The 23258-nt window shown below is 42.3% G+C and overlaps 1 protein-coding gene across 1 annotated transcript in view; it reads left to right on the forward strand.

Moving 5' to 3' along the window:
- The window catches only part of IARS2 (isoleucyl-tRNA synthetase 2, mitochondrial), a 32014-nt gene that overhangs the window by 7229 nt on the left and 1527 nt on the right, over positions 1-23258 (forward strand). Inside the window, exons 11-20 of the mRNA XM_054170183.1 lie at positions 72-223; positions 1546-1706; positions 9180-9282; positions 9915-10008; positions 17010-17118; positions 17735-17837; positions 19116-19241; positions 20141-20272; positions 21555-21661; positions 22783-22928. Coding sequence (XP_054026158.1) covers positions 72-223; positions 1546-1706; positions 9180-9282; positions 9915-10008; positions 17010-17118; positions 17735-17837; positions 19116-19241; positions 20141-20272; positions 21555-21661; positions 22783-22928 — 1233 coding nt within the window. The remainder of the gene's footprint in view (positions 1-71; positions 224-1545; positions 1707-9179; positions 9283-9914; positions 10009-17009; positions 17119-17734; positions 17838-19115; positions 19242-20140; positions 20273-21554; positions 21662-22782; positions 22929-23258) is intronic.

Here is a 23258-nt window from a genome sequence, read left to right on the forward strand (position 1 = left end):
GGAATTAACTGAGGTTAACATTAACAGCATGTTCAAATTGGAATTTAAACTTGCCTCACCTTCTCTGTCAGTAATTCAGATGCTTCGAGCAGCTGGGAGTTTGTTGAAAGAAGAAAAATATGTGCACAGTTACCCGTATGACTGGAGGACTAAAAAACCAATGATTATTCGTGCCAGCAAACAGTGGTTTGTAAACACAGCAAATGTGAAGGCTGCAGCTCAGGTATATAATCTGTTTTATTATGGGACATTTAAAGGCAGCTGATGCCATTTGGAACCACAAAACCATCTTGCTATAGCTCACTCCAGACTACTTTAGGGCTTGCAAGCTGTAGTTACAGTCATAGAATTGTTTCAGTTGGAAAAGATTGCTAAGATCATCAACCAACCATCAACCTAACACCATCGTAGCCATTAAACCATGTCCCAAGGCACCACATCCACACACTTCTTGAACCCCTCCAAGGATGGTGACTCCATCTCTGGTGTTGGGTGACAGGCTGGACTTGATCTCTGAGGTCTTTTCCAACTTTGTTGATTCTGTGATTCTAAAGGATTAATTTGTAGAAGTGATGATTGTTGCCAGTTTTGTGTCAGTATTGATATAATACAAGATAATCATATTGACCTATTTGTTCTTTGTACTTACAGGAGATCTGTAAGTTTTGTAGAGTTACTGATTTTTATTTTTCCCCCCCCCAAAAAATAAGTGTTCCAAGTAATCAATCCAGATGATACCATTTTATTACTAGTAAAAGTATCTTTGTGTTCTGATAGCATTGCATGGCCAGACAAGGTTTAGTTGTCATGAGGTGTTGGGTATTGGGTAATAGGTTGGACTTGATGATCTCTCAGGTCTTTTCCAGCCTGGTTGGTTCTATGATTCGATGACATCTTTGTTTGCTACCCTATTATTTTTGCCACAATCCTACTTTAAATAACTTTAAACAATGTTTTTTTCAATGTGCAGTGCGCTTTCAAATCATGTACAAATCAGCACCCCTAGGTTGTCTTGGTAACAGTGATCTAGCTCTACTTAAGGCATGGAGTGTTTATTCCATATTCTTCTTCATCTAGAATGAAGGAAACCATGATGATCTTTGCTAGATGAATCTTTAAGGTCCTTTCCAACCCAAACTATTCTATGATGGTTATTCAGTGGGTTTGGGAGCAAGTGGTAGCTCACGCTCTATAAACACAGACAGCAAGAAGGGCTTTGAAAGCGGAAAGCAGCAGAAGACACCAGGAACTATTGAACTTCAGGTAGAGATGCCAGTGCCGTTTCTAACTCACTTTAGAGTGTCTGCTAGAGAATCAGAGCTGGCAGAAGGGCATTGTTTGCTCTCTGAGGAGATGTACAGTGCATACAGTGTTTGAAGGACATTACTGAACAGCAGCACGTGGTGAAGTCAAGAGAATGTGACAGTTGCCCTAGATTGTGTTACTCTGTACTGGAGGTGGTAGACCTGTACCTTTTCATAGTGGTAGCGCAAACAGTGTTTGAATGCTGAAGCATGTTCAACAATTCACTTGTCTACTTCATAGGAAGCAGTGAAAAAAGTGAAGGTTATTCCAACATCTGCAGTGAACAGAATGCTGGAAATGCTGGACAGAAGGACCTTCTGGTGTATATCACGGCAAAGATGTTGGGGCGTTCCCATCCCTGTTTTCTATCAGAAGAGCACAGGAGAATGCTTGATAAACAGGTATGAGAAAACTCAGCCAATTATGATCCTTTTCTATCTTTTCAGGGGTGTTAGAGTTCTGCTTTTATCTCTTTGGTGGACAGAGGCCTTCAGTTGTGAATATCCTCTTAAGAGATGGTTTCATAAAAATAGTATTGTGGAGGTCCACATTCATTTCTGTAGTTGTGTTCTGTCTTGGCTTAAGCTACACCATTTTATATATCCTAACCTTACAACCCTTTGTGCAAATTCATGATGGCTAATAAGATAGCTGAAGATGAGCTTAAGTAGAACTGTTGCAGCAAGTGGCTTTTATTCTGATGTTGAATAAATGTACTGCAGAATCCAGCATGTGTTCCAGAGGCTGGGCTGAGCACGTAAGTATAGTAGTAGGTGAAGCTTAGGGTGTGGACAGCAGGGAATGGACTTTAAGCAGTTAGTCCTTGGCTTCACCTGGGTGTGTAAGGTGTACAGATATGTACTTTGACTCTCTCATAGCAAGCAATGATTGTAAGAAAAGATCACAATAACCATGGTGTATGACAGTACCTGAATAATGCTGAGGCGTACCTGGAAACAGTTGGATGCAGGCATTGTGGTGTATAAAATCACTTTACCCACAAAAATTGTTAGTGTGTTAAAAAGTAAGTGTATTTACTTAGAGGTTGTTTCCAACTTCAATGATTGTAAGATCAAGTCCAACTGGAAAAGCCTCCAAGATCAAGTCCAACTGTCAACACCATTGTACTCGCTGAACAATATTTATTACTTATTGTGGTTGCTCTGCATAGTAGGCTTGAGTGTGTTGCTTGTGTTCACTTAGAATTATTACATGTGTAGTTTAACAACAAAATACGACTAATGAAAAACAGTATAGCAGTTGCCAGTCAAACATGAAGGGCACCCTGAAGCAGTAGCTCCTTCAGAACACGGAGGAGCTAACCAAGCTGGTACAGAAAGCACTTGAAGGATGCATGGGAATTCCTTTAGGTTATTGTAAAATTACCTTGAAAACCAGTGACCTGTATTAAAAAGCAAGTATTTTGTATGTGAGATTATTGCTGGAGTTACATCTGGCAGCTGGGGTATTTCAATGTGATAAACTCTGCAGTAGTTTAGCAGCTCAACCTTTTGTGTGTAGGTATTGGCCTGGCAGTCACACGTGTTAGGTGGATGAACAAAGAGACAGTATGGCATGTGTGGTTACAATTGATCTGGGGTAAAAAGAGACATTTTAGAATAAAAGAAAAAGAGACATATCCAGTATGTTTGAAAAATGGATTTATTTGGCTGACAGCTTCTGGTACTCATTTATAGTCAGTACTCTTCTAACATATTGTATAGCAGAGGTTAAATTATCAAAGAAAAGTGTAAAAAAGAAACCAACACCCAACCCCACTCAGTAAATATTTAAAGTCAGCCATAGTAGACTGTTGTAACCAGACTAGGAAAAGTGCACAGAATATTGGCCTATAGAAATGACAGGCAAATCTAGAAAGCAGTCTGTCAATTCATAGGTCATTTTCCTGGACACCAGCTCTTGTTGAAATAGACAGCTAAGCCTACATGTGATGTTGCATTTGCATTCTCGATTTGAAAGTCTGAACCACAACAGGTTGCTGACATATTTCTAGCACATAAGAATATTCATATTCAAACTGTGTGAATAACTAATACCCTCAAAACAACAGTGAATAACTTACATTTCAGAACAAAAGCTGTTTTCTTGTCTTGAATGCTGGATAAATGTCTAGCTGCTCTGGAGTCTTTGAGTGTCTATCAAAAGTAACAGCATCTCCACTGGAAGTAAGCGTAGTCCACATGGAGTTGCTGTTACATATGAGAGCACCAGTGGTCAGTCTTGAGTGATTCTGTTCATGTAGCTCCTGTAAAAAGACTTCAACAAAAGAAGAGTTCCTAAAATACACTGCTGTGTTTCCTTCTGTAAATGAGATTCCCTGAATTTGTATGAAAGGCTGCTGAAAGCTTCTCTTTCAAGATGGAACTGCTTGCCTCTAATAAGAGTATTTTCCCAACATCAACAATGCTGTCTAAGTGGGAAGCCAAGGGCTAGATGGCAAACTTCTATTCAACAAGGTTGGTACAAGTATGTTAAGACTCTTCCTGCTTGCTGCTGTGGCCCCCCAAAATAGCCCTAAAAGACATTTGATTGTATGACACTGTTGTCTATGATCATAAAGAATCTACTTGTCAGTAGTGTATTAAATTTAAGTAGAGTATGCCACATATGCACTGCAATCAGGAATTTAAGAAAATCAGAGAGGTTTTTGTTATTTTAGAGTGAAAGAGCAAAGAAAGTTGTGCATTGTTGCCATTTTCAGTAAGAATACAGAGGTAAGATTCCGTGTGATTTTTCTGCCCAAGTGGAGAAGAAAGGAGTGTGAATAGAGAGCGTGCAGAAATGAATGCTTATACTGTTTGTCAGCTTAGAAAATGTATCACATTTTGAGGAGAAAAAAAACCCCAACATTTTAATTCTAGGAAATTCTTTAACTCATGGAAGAGGAAAGAGAAAAAGCTGCAGAAGTAAAATGAGAGATTTGTATTTCCAGTAGTAGCTCAGACCAGGTAATAAATGTGAGATACCTACTTTAATCTGACCTCATCTAATAACTCCTTCACAAATTCACTGCTCATAACAATAAGTACTGTTGCAAAGATTACTTACTTTAATCTGACCTCATCTAATAACTCCTTCACAAATTCACTGCTCATAACAGTAAGTACTGTTGCAAAGATTACCTAATGCTTGAGAACTTTTGTCCTCTTCCCTCTGACTTGGATTAACAAATGACTTGAATTTCTGACAGAGAAAAGCCCCACCTGGTTTTGAAGTGGATTCACTCTGGGCTAAAATTGACCTTTTTAAAATACTGAGAGATTTTAACGCCTTGTAAGCAATAACAACTTACCATAACATAAATACTTACTTGCTGCAGTAGCAGCCTTCACGTTCATAAAGACGACGGCTTCTCCTCCTTGCTGCTGCTTGAGGAGAGCTTGAGAGAACATCAGGCGCTGTCTTCCTCTCCTCCTGACTGTACCTTAATGCTGCCTAATTTCTGTTAACACATTAAGTAAGCATTCAGCATAATCAATATCAGACTTCAGAGTGATTGGCTGGTGTCATGGTAGCGTGAATTGCCGTAGGGGGTTCAAGTCAGTCTTAAAGCGCAGCGAGTGACACGTAATGCAAGTTCTTCTAGATAGTGTATGAATACAGGGCAAAGTTTAACAATGGTGTTTATTGCTAACTCAGGGAATTGCCATGCTCACCTTGAAGCCCACAGATTATAAAATGATGAGTAGTTATTTGAGAAAGGTGGGTTTCACTTGCACCTTGGGTAAAAGTACTTTGCAAAAAAAAATCCTGCAGTACCAAAATCTTCCTCCTAACAATATGAACACCGTACATACAGTGACTGCTCTCTCCTGTGGCAGTAGTTAATCTTTCCCTAGGATCCCTCTTAGAGGGAACAGGGTGAGGTTTTTGTGTTTTGTCTCCAGAATTTCAAGCTGTAGAAAGAAAAAGTCTCTATTGAAACAGTATCCTGGAAATCTTTGGTCTTAGCTATCTCCTCTTACAAAAGACTTGCCTGCTAATTTTCCCTACAGAATATAAATGAACACTGTTATCATGCACTGCTAATTTTTATTTGTCTTCCATGATAAAATTGTAAGAATACTGAGAAATAACAAGCTGACTTCAGTCACTGACTCCTTACTTCTTGTAAGTCATTAATAACACAGATCTGACCTTTTAATTGTCTGGAAACTGATCATATGCACGTGTCATGCAAATGTGTCCTCAAAGTAATTTGGCCTTTCATGAATTAACCATGTAAACCTTTGCATTGCAATACACTTTGTAAAAGGTTAGTCCATAGTATGTTTTATACTAATGCTGTTTCCACAGTGGTGTGATATTGGCAATATCTGCTTACTGTAAATGAAGGCAGCTGGTTTATGATGGTTTCCCAAGGGAGACTGAAAGGGTTTATTTCCTTCTCGTCCCTCCCCCCACCTCCACCAGAGAGCAGAACAGTTCATCCTTGCTACAAATAATAGACAGCACTTACACAGTGTTTCAGGTGTATCCTCTTTGTGTGATAGGCCTGACCTTATTATCTTCTTCCTTTAAGTAGAGAAGTCATCACAGTTAACAGCTGCAATGTGAGAAAACTGGGGGCACTTCTCCTTTGCTTTTCTCCTTTCCTCCGCTACTCCTTTACCTAAAGCTTAGAACATCTAACAAACAGATTTCTGCTGTGTTCAAACTGAATCCAGGCAGTTGCTGGAATACATTGGTTTTTTAAGAGTGTATTCCCACGTGTTGTCCAAGGTAGCCGGGTCTGTAGTTTTGAGTCTGCAGCTGGATTTGTCACCTCTTTTAAATTCCTGCAAACACTGACATCATCAAATACCTGCTGAATGCTTGAATAATGTGTAGGTTGAAAGTGAATTAACCACTGGAGTTTATGTCCCTCTGTGGAAGGGTGTTTGCAATATGGAAAAGTTACTGTGGAAGACAAGTTCCTGTTTAAATTTTCTGCTTGCTTTATATTTGCATGCTGGTAGCTTTTGCTATACTACTTATGGGTATGATTCTTGAGTAGAAAATTCTGCTCTCTCTAATTTGATGCCAGGGCTGTTAGCTAAGCACTAGCATGAATGCACTCAACATGCACTAACATTTTATGTGGTAATAAGCACATTTTAGGGTAAGTCATCTTTTTAATTCAGCTACTCTGTGCTAGTGACTTCTTTGGGTAACACTTGACCAGTAACAGGAATGCATTGAGATGGTAGAGAGCAGTCTTGAAATACTCACTTGAGGACAACTAGTTATCCATAATTGTCTTCAAAAATACTCTGGTAGAGTATTTAAGAAGAAGTAAAAGATGGAGCCTTCTGTTGGCAAGGAATGGAAAATAATGTAGTGTATTGTTTTTACTAAAATGTTTCCAGATGCTGTGGTCTGGGTGTCCAAGAGGGGATTGGACATGGCACTTGGTGCCATGGTTTAGTCATGAGGTCTGTGGTGACAGGTTGGACTTGATGACCTTTGAGGTCTCTTCCAACCTTGGTGATTCTGTGTGTGTGATCATTGGAGGTCTGGGTGTAAAGCCAGCATCACCTTCAGTGGAAGGTGCTGACCCCACACAACAGAGACAGGTTCAGTGGAATAGTTTAGTTTGGGCTGAAACAACCAACCTTTTCCTTGGCTTATTTGCTTGTTCTCCTGTGAGATTTCTGAATTTGAAGTTTTAGTCTGAAAGAGGCAAAACATAAGGGATGCTTATCAGCTGTCTGCCAGGACTGGAGCTGCTGTTTGCTTTTGTCTTGGAGAAGTAACGCTTCACAATGACAAGTGTAGGCAAATAGGCCTCTGAGCAAATATCTCTGAATGGAAAAGATACCACTCAGAACCGGAGCTCCTAAATGTTGTTTTACCAAGATAAATGGTACCAGATACGATACAAAGCCATAAATTGTGTCCTATCATCATTAAACTGGAAGCTGAATGATACCCATTCTAGTCTGAAAGGGTAAGAATGGCAGTGGTAGGCTAGCTGGCTATTACTTTGCTAACATTACTGGTTGGTGGATTTTTCTCTCCAGGAAACCTGCTACAAGAATTTACCTTTCAAATAGATTGATGCTTGATTGAGTAATACAAACCATCATTGTCCATCATTAACATTTTATTCCTACATTCAACAGCAAAACTGCATTTCCATCTTACTGTTGCACTTTGTGTAATAGAGTAGTAATTGTTCTACATCTTGGTGGAGAAGGTGGGTTTTCATGCTTAAACCCTGTGTAAGAGTCCACTAAATGTTGCAGTGAGGAGCTCACCTGACTGTCAGTGCAGAAAAAATACTGTGCTGAAGACCAAATACAAACCCAAGTGATGACACTAAGGAAGTTAGATCAGGTGTCTTTTGTGTTTTCAAGGTAATTCTGTCAGGTCATTATTTTACCTTTTCTCCTTTTGGACTGCTGTGTCAAGAAGTCCAGTAAGTAATGTGAGAAGTGAAGATTTAGTCAACCCCAAATCTCTGGGGGGCTTTGGTAACAGCAGTTTTGGTTTGAAGTTGGCAGATCACGATGATCTGCTCTACTCCTGAAGTACAGTGCGTGTTTTAAACGTCACCTCTTTAGCAAGTGCCCTGTGAATCAGCAAGACAAAGCACATGGGGTGTGTTCTATATCTTAACCTTTTAATTTATGTCTAGACTTTGCATTAACTGATATTAAAAGTCAATTCCCTTACCCAGTGTGGACAGTGATTGAATGTGTCATAAATAGTGCACAGAACTGCATGCGTTGTGATTGCATTATCTGTTCACATCAGAGAAAATACTTAGGCTTTCTTATTTTTTCTTACTGCTGTAATACCTCTTTATTTCAGGACCTTTCTTCTGGCTGTTGCTGTACCATATGAGCTCATTTGTTGCCTTCAGATTATATGTAGAATGTTTACTTACATCACTCCTCCTGGGTGCAGAAGTTTGTTTCTCACACTATTTGGGTTAATACATTTATATATGTGCCTCTTACCATTTAAAGAAAAGATTGCTTAACTATGTCTAATACACACATAATCATAGAACTGTTTAGGTTGGAAGGGACCTTAAAGATCATCTAATTCTAACCCCACTGCTACTGGCAGGGACACCTTCCACCACGCCAGGTTGCTCAAGGCCTCATCCAGTTTGGCCCTGAACACCTCCAGGGAGGGGACATCCACAGCCTCCCTGTGCAACCTGTTCCAGTGTCTCACCACTCTCCCTGTAAAGAATTTCTTCCTGGTAGCCAGTTCAAATCTACCCTCTCAAGCTCAAAGCCATTCCCTCTTGTCCCATCACTACATACTCTTGTAAAAAGTCCCTTCCCTGCTTTCCTCCTCAGGTACTGGAAAGCTGCCCCAGGGTCTCTCAGAGCTGCCTTTTCTTCAGGCTTAACAGCCCCAACTCTCACAGCCTGTCACCACAAAGAGGGTGCTCCAGCTTTCTGATCATCTTCATGACCCTCTTTTGGACCTGCCCCAGCAGTTCCATGTCCCTCTTAGGCTGAGGTCTCAGGAGAGCAGAGTAGAGGGTCAGAATCTAACTGCTGCCAGGTCAAAGTCAACAAATAGCAAGTGAAATGGATTTTAGAAGTTTACAAGCCACTGGCACCTTCTTCTGAGTGCCCAGTCATTGAGTATTCAAAGGGAAAAAAAAGCTCTTTAGAATACATCTGATTGTCTTTGTGCCCAGGTTTTACACAGCCCTACACATCTTGGAAGATAGAAGTAGGAAGTGTTTTTAATACAGGCAGGAAGCTCTGCAGAGGCTTGGCTGGGTGAGAAAAATCACAGGTTCAAATAGTTTTGATCTCTTTATCAGTATATCTCACCACTTTGGATCTTTGATACTTGTTGATTAACTCATCATTCATAAGTCCCTTTTTTTCCTTGTAATTCAGTGAAACTGTCACAGATGTCATCAAAATAGTGGAGCAGCAAGGGACAGATGCGTGGTGGACCCTTCCTGTTGAGCAACTGCTATCAAAAGAGGCTGTAGCAAAGGTAAGGGTTTTTCAGTTGTGGGTTTGGGGTTTTTTTTAACTTCAAATACAGGTGCTGGAGACAGTTCAGTCATGAGAAGTAGTATAAAATTTCCACATAGTCAGTCCCATGGAACTTTTCACACTTGTGCCTTCATTAAAAGGTATCCTGTGAAAGGAACATTCAGAAATTGAGGTCTGAGCATGGTAAAACACAGAGTCAGATTTGTGCCGTTAACTTAGAGGAGAAATCTCCATCCTCCTCTTTCTAGTTCAGGCAGAAAGTGACATCCTCACTGACCAGATTTTGAAGCTAAGTGTGTCTTTATTGTTGTCATTAATAAATGAGCATTTTTGTTTAAATCCTTCTACTTTATGTTGTTCCTGTAACCACGTGCTCACTCACGATAGCACACAAACTGTAGTATTGCTCTGCCATCTCAGGACTTTGGGTAGTTTTTCCTGGTTCTGGTTTGGGTTTTCATCAGCAATTATCTGAAAATGACTGTGGAAAAAAATATCTTTTGAGTGAGCACAAAATATGTAGCAAAGCTTGTATAAAACTGGTCCAGAAAACAAGTCTACTTGAGCTTTTAAAAGCACTGATGATACGAATATTGCATTGGCATGATTTATCAATTGTTTTTCCAATAGGCTGGTGGTCAGGATGTTTTGGATTATGTCAAGGGACAGGATGTCCTGGATATCTGGTTTGACAGTGGAACTTCCTGGGCTCATGTTTTAGAAGGTACAGATTTAATAGATTGATCTTTCTGTTAAAACACTTGGGAGAACAAAATCTTAACAGGCTCACCTGATGATGTTGGTATCAGCAAAAGCGAGTTAGACCATGCCAGTGGCAAACTGGTTGTGGCTTCTTGCACAGCTGCTTTTGCTTGTAAAGATAAGGGTTCAGTGTTGGCAAACTCCTTCTCAGTTGAGATTTTTCTTATGCTCCATTCTGATTGATCCTGCCCTGTGGCATACCACAGATCAGAGCATGCCTGTTTAGGGGATGGGAGTTTCATGACAAAAATGGCCAAGGGACTTTACTGCTGATTGGTAATTTGAAGTATTTTCCATTAACAAATTTCAGTTTGTGCTTGTGCATGCTAGTTGAGGCAGAACAAAAGTGAGATGAACTGCTCAGTCTGAAGTTCTTTAATTTGAAGACTGTAGGGTGTATTTTTTGGACTTAACTGGTGACTTCCAGTAACTAAAGCAGAAAATGGCTTAGAACATTAATGTTTGCTATATGCTATTTACAGTTGCTACTACAGCTCCTACAGTTCAGTAGGAGCTACTCAGAATGTAGGAGATATATATTTCTATAAAAATGTATAAAATCTACACTGCTTGGAGGCTACTCCAAACTCAGGAGACTGTTCTAAAGGAGGAGTCTGGTCCCATACATCAAGTCTGTTGGACTTTAAACCCTGAGTACCCAATTACATGATAACAATCTTGTTGAATTATAAAACACGTTAGTAGCAGAGGTTTTATTTCTTAGCAACGTGGTCAGGCAATAGTACCATCAGCAAACATTCATTTTCTAGAAGACCTTTACATATGTTAAAGTTCATACTCTTTAAAAACGTTTCTGGTTTAGTTTTGGAAGGTGTAACAAAGTAGTGGTATTGGTTAGGCCACACCTTGAGTCCTGTGTCCAGTTCTGGGCCCCTCAGTTTAGGAAAGATGTTGACTTGCTGGAAGGTGTCCAGAGAAGGGCAACAAAGCTGGGGAGGGGTTTGGAGCACAAGCCCTATGAGGAGAGGCTGAGGGAGCTGGGATTGCTTAGCCTGGAGAAGAGGAGGCTCAGGGGAGACCTTATTGCTGTCTACAACTACCTGAAGGGAGGTTGTAGCCAGGTGGGGGTTGGTCTCTTCTCCCAGGCAACCAGCACCAGAACAAAAGGACAGAGTCTCAAGCTGTGCCAGGGGAGTTTTAGGCTGGATGTTAGGAAGAAGTTCTTCACAGAAAGAGTGATTTGCCATTGGAATGTGCTGCCCAGGGAGGTGGTGGAGTCACCATCACTGGAGGTATTTGGGAAGAGACTGGATGGGGCACTTGGTGCCATGGTTTAGTTGATTAGATAGTGTTGGATGATATGTTGGACTCAATGATCTCAAAGGTCTCTTCCAACCTGGTCTATCCTATCCTATCCTATCCTATCCTATCCTATCCTATCCTATCCTATCCTATCCTATCCTATCCTATCCTATCCTATCCTATCCTCAGTTACAGACTTGGATTTTTATTTTTTTTAGGAGCTTAACCCCTCATATACAAAATCTAGCTCTAATCCTGTCTAGATGAAAGATGCCATGTATAATAAGGAATAGCACAACCAAGACCCTTGATTCGCTGCTAATTTGTGTAAGGCTCCCATTTGGATTCTGTAATGTCTAAGAAATGTTGGGTCTTTCACAGTACCTGCTTCTTTCATGGAACCTGCAAAAGTTCCTTTTTTCTATCTAGTCATCTGTTCTCTTGAAGCTTGCTGGAAGTTGGTGTGCATGAGTGTGTGGGTTAAACCATCACATTACACAAATGAGGCATCTTCTTTTGCTGTCTGATATGACTGGAGAGGCCCCACTGGCCTTTGAAAAGTTGGGGGAAGGACTAGCAAGCAGTGTGATCTTGTAAGCCTGTGTCTTCAGAAATGACCCCAAAGTTGCATTACCTTTTTTCCCTATGAAGCTGAGGCTCCTGGCTGCTGCCAGAAGTGAAAGTACAGTCTCAGTGATTTATAAGAAATGACTACTTCAACTTACCCTTTACAAGACAGGCACTTTCCAAGAGAAACTGCTGAACCAGTGGTTTTGTCTTGTATTTTCCCAGTGTGCTCCAGCTTCTTAAACTTTTTGCAGAACTTCCCCCAATACCAGTAAAAATAATGTGCAAGCCTTAGAAACAGACTAACTGATGGGGTTCTTTTCCAAAGTAGAATAGGACTGGAATAGACCAGGTTGGAAGAGACCTTCAAGATCATCACGTCCAACCTATCATCCAGCACCACCTAATCAACTAAACCCTGCAACCAAGCACCCTATCAAGTCTCCTCCTGAACACCTCCAGTGGTGGTAACTCCACCACCTCCTCAGGCAGCCCATTCCAATGGGCAATCACTCTCTCTGTGTAAAACTTCCTCCTAACCACCAGCCTAAAGTAGTCTTAGGGGAAAATGGATGAAATCCATGGAGAAATGAAACACTGCTTAGAGGATGCCATAATGGGAAGAACTTCCAGTGGCTTCAACTCATGAGAGCAGAGAGGCCTGTGGAAGCTGGTGTGCTACCTGCTAAATGCTACCTGCTAATTTTGTAGTAGGAGTTCAGTGATAAGAGCAGTTACTGCTTGCCTCTAATGACAGGGCCATGCATGGCAGCAGTTCTTTTGCACCATGGGAGTTAATGTCAGGTCAACTGGAGAATAGAATAGATGGCTAAAACTGCAAGACTGATGTTTATGATTGTTTCACTGTACCATGAACTCAAGGTCCAGACTGACAAGAGTAAGTTGTGCAATATTAAAACAGAAGTCTGAATGCTTCCTACATGAATAAATTCATTATCACAGTACCGCTTCCAAAAAGGTGGTGTGGTAAAAGCAAGACTTGGTTCAAAAAGCATTTGCTAATTTTAAATAGGCAATGCTGTGATGACTAGGACTATTTCTTTTTCTTTCTTTTCCTTTTTTTCTTCTTTTTCATCTCTTTTTTCCTTTCTGCTTCTTTGTCTTTTGTTTTCCTTCCCTCGTTTTCTCTTATCTTCCTGTCTTCCCTCTTTTTCTCTTCTCTTCCTGTCTTCCCTCTTTTTCTCTTCTCTTCCTCTCTTCCCTCTTTTTCTCTTCCTTTTTGTCTTCTGTCTTTTTCTCTTCCTTTTTTTGTCTTCCCTCTTTTTCTCTTCCTTTTTTTGCCTTCCCTCTTTTTCTATTCTCCTTTTTTTGCCTTCCCTCTTTTTCTATTCTCTCTTTTTTTTGCCTTCCCTCTTTTTCTCTTCTCTCTTTTTTTTGCCTTCCCTCTTTTTCTCTTCTCTCTTTTTTTTGCCTTTCCTCTTTTTCTCTTCTCCTTTTTTTGCCTTCCCTCTTTTTCTCTTCTCCTTTTTTTGCCTTCCCTCTTTTTCTCTTCTCTTTTTTTTTGCCTTCCCTCTTTTTCTATTCTCCTTTTTTTGCCTTCCCTCTTTTTCTCTTCTCTCTTTTTTTTGCCTTCCCTCTTTTTCTCTTCTCTCTTTTTTTTGCCTTCCCTCTTTTTCTCTTCTCCTTTTTTTGCCTTCCCTCTTTTTCTCTTCTCTTTTTCTCTTTTGCCTTCCCTCTTTTTCTCTTCTCTTTTATTTTTTGCCTTCCCTCTTTTTCTCTTCTCTTTTATTTTTTGCCTTCCCTCTTTTTCTCTTCTCTTTTTTTTTTTAGCCTTCCCTCTTTTTCTGCTCTTGCTTTTAAGTTCAGTTTCTGCATGGCCTTTTGATAATGTTTATTTCAGTAGCTGTCTTTGGTGTATCCACTGCAGAGGATTATTTTCTCACTCTGAAATACTCTTGCAGGTCTGGACTTTTTCTTCACGGGCCGAGAGCTGACTGCACAACAACCTTAGGATGATTATTTTTCAGTATATTTCCCACAACAGTGCAGTCTGGTCTCTTTGTGATGCCAGTGGCAAAAGTCACAGAGCTTTTCACCCATAGTTATGTCTCACAGTGATGGTAGTTTTCAACATCATGACTTCTCTTTTTCCTTCCCCCTATCTTATTGGCTAATATTTAACTGAATGAATATGATTCTTTTACAACTTAACCTATCTAAGTGTTTAAACTTTTGTGCTGACTTGAGAGACTTGAATTTATCTTAGTTGATTCATTCCTGGCATGAAAATACAGTATGTTTAATCTAAAAGTCAAGGTCTGTAACATCAAAGATATGGAATCTTGAAATCCAAACCAGAAGGATCATAAATTGTAATTCTCTTAAGTGACCTATGTACTATACCTCAGTGTAAAATAAACAACTGAAGAGTCTTTTCTGGGTTGCTGAACATACCCCTCCATTTCTTTTCTTCTCTACTCCTCCATTTCCTCTCTTTCTATGAAGAACTTCTTCCTAACATCCAGCCTAAACCTGTGCCAGGGGAAGAAGTTCTTCATAGAAAGAGTGATTGGCCATTGGAATGGGCTGCCCAGGGAGGTGGTGGAGTCACCACCACTGGAGGTGTTTAGGAAGAGACTTGATGGGGTGCTTGGTGCCATGGTTTAGTTGATTAGATAGTGTTGGATGATAGGTTGGACTCGATCTCAAAGGTCTCTTCCAATCTGGTTAATTCTATTCTATTTACAGAAACGTGCACTGCTCTGATTAATTTATGTATAACCATTGCAACTTGAATGAAACCAGGGCAGGAGAGCTACCAGTGAACCTAAAAGGCAGGGTTTGAAGATGCAAAACCCATGTTTGTGTTTTGCAGAGTTAAAACCTTCAGGCCTCCATTACCTTTGAGCTACGTTAGCCAGCTTGCCAGATGTGCTAATTCCTGTCAGAAAAGGCTGGTAATTTGCTGCTTGAAATCAGTTGATTAGTAGTCATGAGGTCTGGGGTGACAGGTTGGACTTGATGATCTTTGAGGTCTCTTCCAACCTTATTGATTCTGTGATTCTGACGGAACTCTTCTCTGAGTTGGAACTGCAGGTATCCCCATCAAAAGTTCCCTCCTCTAAAACCAGTGGATGGCAAACTAGTTGTAAATAACAAAGGTGGTGGTACAGATTTTTCACTGCTGGGTTTTTTTTTTGCTGCCCACAAAACCTCTTTTGTGTTTTTTTGTGTGTCCTGTCCTCACAAGTGACTTTGCACTCTGTTGATGTTAAAGGGCTGATACCTACTTATTCTACATTTAAACCCCAAGTTTGTCATGGAACTTCTTAAAGGAATAAGCAGTTGTGCTGAAAACCTTAACACCCACCCACAGATTTTTCCTGTGCTGGCTGGAACTCTGTGGCCTTGACCTTTGTAATGTTGAACTTCCTTTTATTGCAGGATGGATCTCAATAGCGAAACTTCCATTAAGTTAAACAAATAGATCAAGTGTGTCAGCAGCAGAAAGAAGCATTGTCTCAGGGGTCTTAGGAAGAGTTGGTAGACAAAAAACTGAGTAGAAAAGCTTTTGTCTGAATGGGAAATTACACTGCAAGCTTGTAGAATCAAAACTAAAGGAGAGGCTGAGGGAGCTGGGATTGTTTAGCCTGGAGGAGAGGAGGCTCAGGGGAGACATCATTGCTGTCTACAACTACCTGAAGGGAGGTTATAGCCAGGAGGGGGTTGGTCTCTTCTCCCAGGCAACCAGCACCAGCACAAGAGGACACAGTCACGAGCTGCACCAGAGGAAGTTTAGGCTGGAGGTGAGGAGAAAGTTCTTCACTGAGAGAGTCATTTGCCATTACTGGGATGTGCTGCCCAGGGAGGTGGTGGAGTCACCGTCCCTGGAGGTGTCCAAGAGGGGATTGGACGTGGCACTTGGTGCCACGGTTTAGTCATGAGGTCTGTGGTGACAGGTTGGACTTGATGATCTTTGAGGTCTCTTCCAACCTTGGTGATTCTGTGTGTGTGAAATTCCCGCCAAGTACGTGTATCGTTTCGCACGTCTGTAGGCTTTGACTTGAGTGTTCTGCTGTGCTCCACATGATTATGTTCTTGCTCTGGTGATGACCTCTCTGGGATTGTTTAGGACAAGGAGGAACTTCTTAGGGAACTTCTTGAGTCAACAAGTCTTGTACTTTATTGTACAGTGACTTAATTCTACCAGTGAAGCCATTAAAACTATGCTGTCCTCTTTCAAGCCTGTGGGAAAGCTGAGCTTGCTCTCCAGCTTTCAGTGTGCAGTCAGAATACCCAGGCTGTGCTTTGCAGCCTTTTTTTCCCTCTGATGCCAACAGTACTCATTAGCTCCAGTTGTTCATCTCTAGTATTCCTCTTTTTTGTGTATGTATAGGGAATAATGTTTCCACTCAGCCCTTACCTAGATAAGCTAAACAAGCCAAGCTTCTCCAGAACCCCTCTCTTTCACAAGCTGCCCTGACCCTCTCCTGAAAATGTTAGTTTTCATGGAACACCAATGCCCAGAAATGTAAATTCTGTCACAGCTGAGCTGTGGTCACTGCCAAAGCTTCCCCTGTCCTCTGAAAACACCTAATGCCTTACACAGGCTGGTCAGGCACCTTATGCCTGTGACTCAGAGTCTGAGTAATTCCAAACTGGTAGAGTTGTAGGTTGTAGCATTGATATTTTTTTTTCACTCCAAAGTATGTGATCTTAATTTAGTTGGGGGTGAGGAGGGTGGGGGAGGTGGGGGTGTTGTTTTGTGGTTTGGGTTTTTTGGTGGGTTGTTTTGGTATTTCTTTTTTGTTGGTTGTGTGTATATGTGTTTGTTGTTGTTGGGTCCTTAAGTTGGTTTAGGAGTACTTGGAAAGTATTTGGAGAACTTCTTAGGAAGTCCTCTGAGCGTGGTAGCTCCTGTGTTGACAATTTATTGTTATATTAGGGGAAAAGCAAGCTCACTTGTTAAATCTGGGCATTCAGTGAGTCATGTGTTTGAAAAGAAATTGTGGCATTAATGAATCACTGCAAGTTCAAGTGCCCATGCATCATGCAGAAAAAGTAAAGAGCAAAATTAAGCTTTACTACTCACTTTCTGAGAGCTTCTGGTGAGTGTATTAATTGTTTGAAGATGCTGCCCGATATTTTAAACAACATCTTCTGTTTTTCAAGGTGCAGATCAAAGAGCAGATACATACCTTGAAGGAAAAGACCAACTGGGAGGGTGGTTCCAATCCTCTCTCTTAACTAGTGTGGCAGCAAGGAAGAAAGCGCCGTATAAGTAAGTGTGTGGATTGCAAGCACATTGCGAGTTCATGCATTAAATACCAGGCTTGTGGTAGTGTGGAGTGTGGGCAGCAGAGCTTGAACCAAGAGAAGCCAAACCATGATGGAGTGTTTATGTTCTTACATTTCCAGTATAAAGTTTTTCTTGGATTAGATTGGAATGGATTCCTTGTTTAGATTTTTTTCCATCATCACACATTGGCCACAACAACCCCATGCAGTGCTGCAGGCTGGGGTCAAAGTGGCTGGAGAGTGGCCAGGCAGAAAGGGACCTGGGGGTACTGGTTGATAGTAGGCTGAACATGAGCCAAGCAGTGTGCCCAGGGGGCCAAGAAGGCCAATGGCATCCTGGCCTGTGTCAGGAACAGTGTGGCCAGTAGGAACAGGGAGGTCATTCTCCTCCTGCACTCAGCACTGGTTAGGCCACACCTTGAGTCTTGTGTCCGGTTCTGGGCCCCTCAGTTTAGGAAAGATGTTGACTTGCTGGAACCTGTCAAAATGGAGGTTTCCTGTATGTTTTGGCTTAGAAATACCCTCCTTAGAAATATGTTTTTAACATAGCTTTCTGTTTTTCTGCTGAGGTTTTGTTTTCACTAAAATCTCTTCTTCAGGACACTGGTAGTTCATGGATTTACCCTTGGTGAGAAAGGGGAGAAGATGTCTAAATCCATTGGCAACGTGGTTGACCCTGATGTAGTTATCAATGGAGGTGAAGTAAGTCAAAGTTTTGAGTTTCTTAGCGTGGCTAGTTACAATTTTGTTTCCCTGCCAGATGCTGCAGCTGTCTTGTGACATGTTTTTCTCCAAAGAGCTGTCTTGTAGCAGAACTCCCTGAGGCTCTTCTAAAGACTTTGGCTACGCTGCAATTCTATTTGATACCTTTGTTCTGTGCCAAGACAGGAGAAAATGCATTGTGTAGAAGGTGTGGAATGGTTCCTTTTCACTTGGGGACACTGTTGATGGTGTGATTAGTCTGGAGAGGAGAAGGCTGAGGGGGGAATCTTATTAAGGCCTGTAAATATCTGAGGGGTGGGTGTTAAGACGCAAGTGATGGTCTCTTTTCAGTGGTGCCCAGTGATAGGACAAAGAACAGCTGGTACAAGCTGGAACACAGGAGGTTCCACCTTAGCATGAGAAGAAACTTCTTTACTCTGAGGGTGACAAAAGCCTTGGAGCAGGCTGCCCAGAGAGGTTGTGGAGTCTCCTCCTCTGGAGACTTTCAAAACCCACCTGGATGCATTCCTGTGTGGCCTGCCCTTGGTGATGCTGCTTTGACAGAGGGGTTGGACTCAGTGATCTCTAGAGGTCCCTACCAACCCTTAACATTCTGTAATTAAATAAAAATAAATACTTAATCAACCTTTGCTTCCAACTGACTGAAACCTACAAGCTAGGCCTAGCAGCAGAGCACTCAGAGCAGCACTTGTAGCCCAGCAATTCCCTCTCAGAGGAGGCTGTTTATTGCCTGTGGTCAGGGAGGTTGCACTGCAGGTGATGCTCTGGACTTTCTTCCCCTCCCCAGCCCTGCTGTTGCTCTTTCTGAGGCTGATAAGCAGATCTTGCAACTTGAGAGAAAAGAAAACTTACAAAGACTTGCTTATCTGATTCAATCACACACACAATAGTTCCTTCCAAAAGGGGAGATGCTATTTTCAGACTTGAAGACAGGCTAAAAAGAACTGTCTGAAGGGGAGCAAAAAAAAAAAAGTATGCAGATTTAGATACTGACTTTGCTGTTTTAATGTCAAGTGTTCAAAGGATTCAAGATGAGTTTGTCTCAGCTTAGCTGAGTTCTAGCATTTCCTGTACGCAGATTGCTGCAAGTTTATATTGTAGTCTTGGCATAACAGTAAACCTTCTTAAAAGAGGGTGGAGACCTCTAAATGCTTTCTGGACAGGCTTACAACTATATGCACAGCACAGGCTTGTGCTGCTCACCATGCTGCAGGGCCCCCAGCACCTCTGCTGATGTGCCTTTCTTTCTCCACTTAGGATCACACCAAGGATCCGCCGTACGGTGCCGATGTTCTGCGCTGGTGGGTGGCTGAATCAAATGTTTTTGCTGAGGTGATGATTGGGCCTGTTGTGCTTAATGCTGCAAGAGATGATATCAACAAGGTAACAGCCAAATATGCTTAAGCTCTCCATTCTGAGGACGGGTCCTCTATATAATCGGGGCACTGGTGAAGCCATACCTAGAATACTGTGTTCAGTTCTGGACCGCTTACTATAAAAGCGTGCTGGAGCGTGTCCAGAGAAGGGCAGCATGGCTGGGGAAAGGCCTAGAGCACATGGCCTATGAAGAGCATCTGAGGGAGCTGGAGTCATTGACTCTGGAGAAGAGGAGGCTGAGGGGAGACCTCATTGCTCTCTACAACTACCTGAAGGGAGGTTGGAGCAAGGAGGAGGTCAGACTCTTCTTCTTGGTGGCAAGTGGCCAGACTAGATGAAGTGGTTTCAGGCTGTGCCAGGGAAGGTTTAGGCTGGACATAATTCTTCACTGAAAGGGTTCTCAAACATTGGAATACTGTGCACAGGGCAGTGATGGAGTGACAGTCCCTGGAGGTGTTCAAACAGCGTGTGGACCTGGTGCTTAGGGACGTGGTTTAGTGTCAACCCTTCAGCGCTGGGTTGAAGGTTGGACTGGATGAGCTTGAAGGTTTCTTCCAAACAAATATATACTGTATTCAGTTAGTGTTGACCAAGTAGAATTAATTGTAAAACTTCTCAATCTTTAGCCTAGAAAGCTTTTCCAAACTCCTTTAGTGGGTGCTGCTGCTTTCTACAGCTGTGGTTCAAATAGCAGAGCATGCTGAGAGAAAGGACTAGTTTTTGCAGCCCTGTCTTTAATCTCCTATAGGTCCTTCTGGTCTCTGATCTTCCTGATGCTTTTGTTAACTATTCAAACAATCATTTTGAAAACCAGCCAACTTTTAGGTAGCTCACTATAGAATATAATCACTTCATGTTTCATCTGAAGTGCAGGCCATTAACATTTTGTTTTGCTGTTCCCCTAGCTCCGCAACACGCTGCGCTTCATGCTGGGAAATGTGAGCGGCTTCAACCCAGAAACAGACTCCATCCCCCCTTCAGAGATGTACATAGTAGATCAATACATGCTGCATCTATTGCAGGATTATGGCAACAAGGTAGGGGGAAATGTTATTTAGATGAATACATGCCTAATGCTTTCTATTGCTTAGACCCTGTAGGGAAAATTCTTTGATTGCATGATTAAAGTGTGTCTGTAGAGTAAGCAAATGGTGATCACAAAGATGTTTTTGATGCACCGGGCACTCCCTTAAGCCCCTTTCAAGTTTCAAGAGGGTTTGTTTTGAAGCATTCTTCAGTTGGTTTTGACATCATTTGAACAAAAAAGACACAAAAAACCCACACCAAAACAAAAACAAAGCAAACCAAAACTCCAAAAACCCCCTAAACAGCGGAAAACCAAAAAACAAACACGAAAAGAGCCCCAAACCAACAAAACAAACAAACAAACATAGCCAGCAGGTCGAGGGAGGTGATTCTCCCCATCTACTCCGCTCTGGTGAGACCCCACCTGGAGTACTGCACCTAGTTCTGGATCCCCTATTACAGGAAGGATCTGGAGGTGCTGGAATGTGTCTGGAGAAGGGCTATGAGGATAAGCAGAGGGATGGAGCTCCTCTCCTATGAGGACACACTGAGGGAGTTGGGGCTGTTCAGTCTGGAGAAAAGAAGGCTCTGAGGAGACCTTCTTGTGGCCTTCCAGTACCTGAAGGGGGCTACAAGAAAGCTGGGAAGGGACTTTTTAGGGTGTCAGGGAGTGATAGGACTGGGGGGGAATGGAAAAAAAACTAGAAATGGGTAGATTCAGATTGGATGTTGGGAAGTTGTTCTTCCCCATGAGGGTGGTGAGACACTGAAACAGGTTGCCCAGGGAGATGGTAAAAGCCTCATCCCTGGAGGTTTTTAAGGCCAGGCTGGATGTAGCTGTGAGCAACCTGCTGTAGTGTGAGGTGTCCCTGCCCACGGCAGGGGGGTTGGAACCGGATGATCCTTGAGGTGCCTTCCAACCCTAACAATTCTATGCTTCTATAAAACAAAAAATACCAGTGCAAACCTTGGGACATCTGCAGTCCCAAATTTCCTCATGTCTGCCACTTGGAACTGTTCTGCCACTCAGAACACATAAGCACCAGTTCTGGGGCTCTCCCATCTTCTTCCCTTCAAATTTGAATGGAGATTACATTTTTTTTTGGTCCTAATTGTTAACTAAATAATTTTTTTCCTCCTTCCCTGTCCCAACAACCTTTTAAAGAGGAGATGCTCCCAGACTTCATCTCACTCATGACAGTTTCTGCAAGTTCAGGTTCATCAGGTGTTTCCCTTGTGTGCCAGGTGCTGAAAACTGACAGCCTGTCCTTACCTCTCTGCTCCCCCTCCCAGGTTACAGAAGCATACAAAGAATATGATTATAGCAAAGTTGTTCGATTGTTGCAAGCATTCTGTTCCAGAAACTTGTCTAACTTTTATTTCACCATGATCAAAGACAGGTAAGCTCATTACTGCTTCCTTTAGAAGGGGGGAAGTTGGTCAGCTTGACCTGGAGGTAACACTGCAGGGGACTGTCGAGTGAATACAGGTATCTTGGAGAACATCTCATGGTGCGCTGAAGCTCAGAGGTGAAGGCTTAGCTGCTTTCCACTGCTTTTGCCATCAGTGTGTTTCTGTGTTCTCCACACTGGGGATACTGAGGAATTCTGGAAGGTAGTCAAGCGTATGCATTTAAAACTCAATCAGGTTTTAACGATAGGTTCTTGGACCTGTCTTTCTGCCTGGAGGTGTGCATCTGAATTTGGGGAGGTAGGGGGAAGGGCTTTCAGCATTTATCTGGGTACACTACTGTCTTTTGCCCATACAAAACACCAAGTAAAAGAATCCCAAGGATGTGAACGTCAAAAGGGCTGTTTCATGTGGGAGGGAGGTGTAGGGGGTTATACTGATTTGGGTTGTACTCACCTTTAGTTTCCACATGAGGTCTGTGGTGACAGGTTGGACTCGATCTTTGAGGTCTCTTCCAACCTTAGTGATACTGTGAAGGGGAGTGAAGAAACTGCAAAAGCCCTAATGCTGCCTTTTGCGTAGATGAAGCAGAACAAAGGGCTGGCAGAGCTGCAGGTTCACCTCCCTAAGACTCTCTTCTATACAAATGAAGCAGATTAACGTGCCATGGAGAAAAACTCCCTTGCTGTGCCCTCTAGTTTCAGGTGATACATTGAAGGAAAATGGCCTGAAATTGTACCTGGGAAGATTTAGGTTGAATAGTAGGAAAAAATTCTTTTCTGCAAGAGTGGTCAGGCATTGGAACAGGCTGCCCAGGGAGTGGTAGAGTCAGTGTCCCTGGAGATGCTCAAGAAATGTGTGGATGTGGTGTAATGGCCATGCTGGTGTTAGTGGTTACACCCAATGATCTTAGCAGTCTCTTCCAATCCAAACAGTGCTGTGGTGCTGTATGTTCAGATAGCCCTCTACCCACACCACACTGCTTGCTTAGGAAGGGAAATGAAGAGAAGCTTTTCCTAGGAAAGACAAGCAGGTCACACTTCTGCACTGTCAGTGGCAGTCCTGAAAGTATGGCTCTCTGACTACAACTATTTCCATCTCTGCCTTGCAGGCTCTATTGTGAAGAAGAGAAAGATCCCAAGCGTCGCTCATGTCAAACTGTGCTAGCGGAGGCGTTGGACATAGTGGTGCGATCCTTTGCACCAATCCTTCCTCACTTGGCAGAGGAGGTTTTCCAGCACCTCCCTTACAAGAAAGGTAAAGCACCTCTAGTAGCCAAGGAATTCCTTTATCGCCCTGTTTCATGGCACAGCTCAAAGGAATGCACATACAGAGATCATGGAATCACAGAATCAGTCAGGGTTGGAAGGGATCACAAGGATCATCTCGTTCCAACCCCCCGCCATGGGCAGGGACACCTCACACTAGATCAGGCTTGGCCAGAGCCTCATCCAGCCTGGGCTTAAACACCTCCAGGGACGGCGCCCCAACCACCTCCCTGGACAACCCATTGTGTGCTGCTATTCTTTATTTAATAAACACCTGGATAGAGAGACAGCAAATTAACAATTCCTTTGTTGGCTTTGA

This window comes from Dryobates pubescens, chromosome 2, assembly GCF_014839835.1.
Source record: "Dryobates pubescens isolate bDryPub1 chromosome 2, bDryPub1.pri, whole genome shotgun sequence".
NCBI classification, from domain to species: domain Eukaryota; kingdom Metazoa; phylum Chordata; class Aves; order Piciformes; family Picidae; genus Dryobates; species Dryobates pubescens.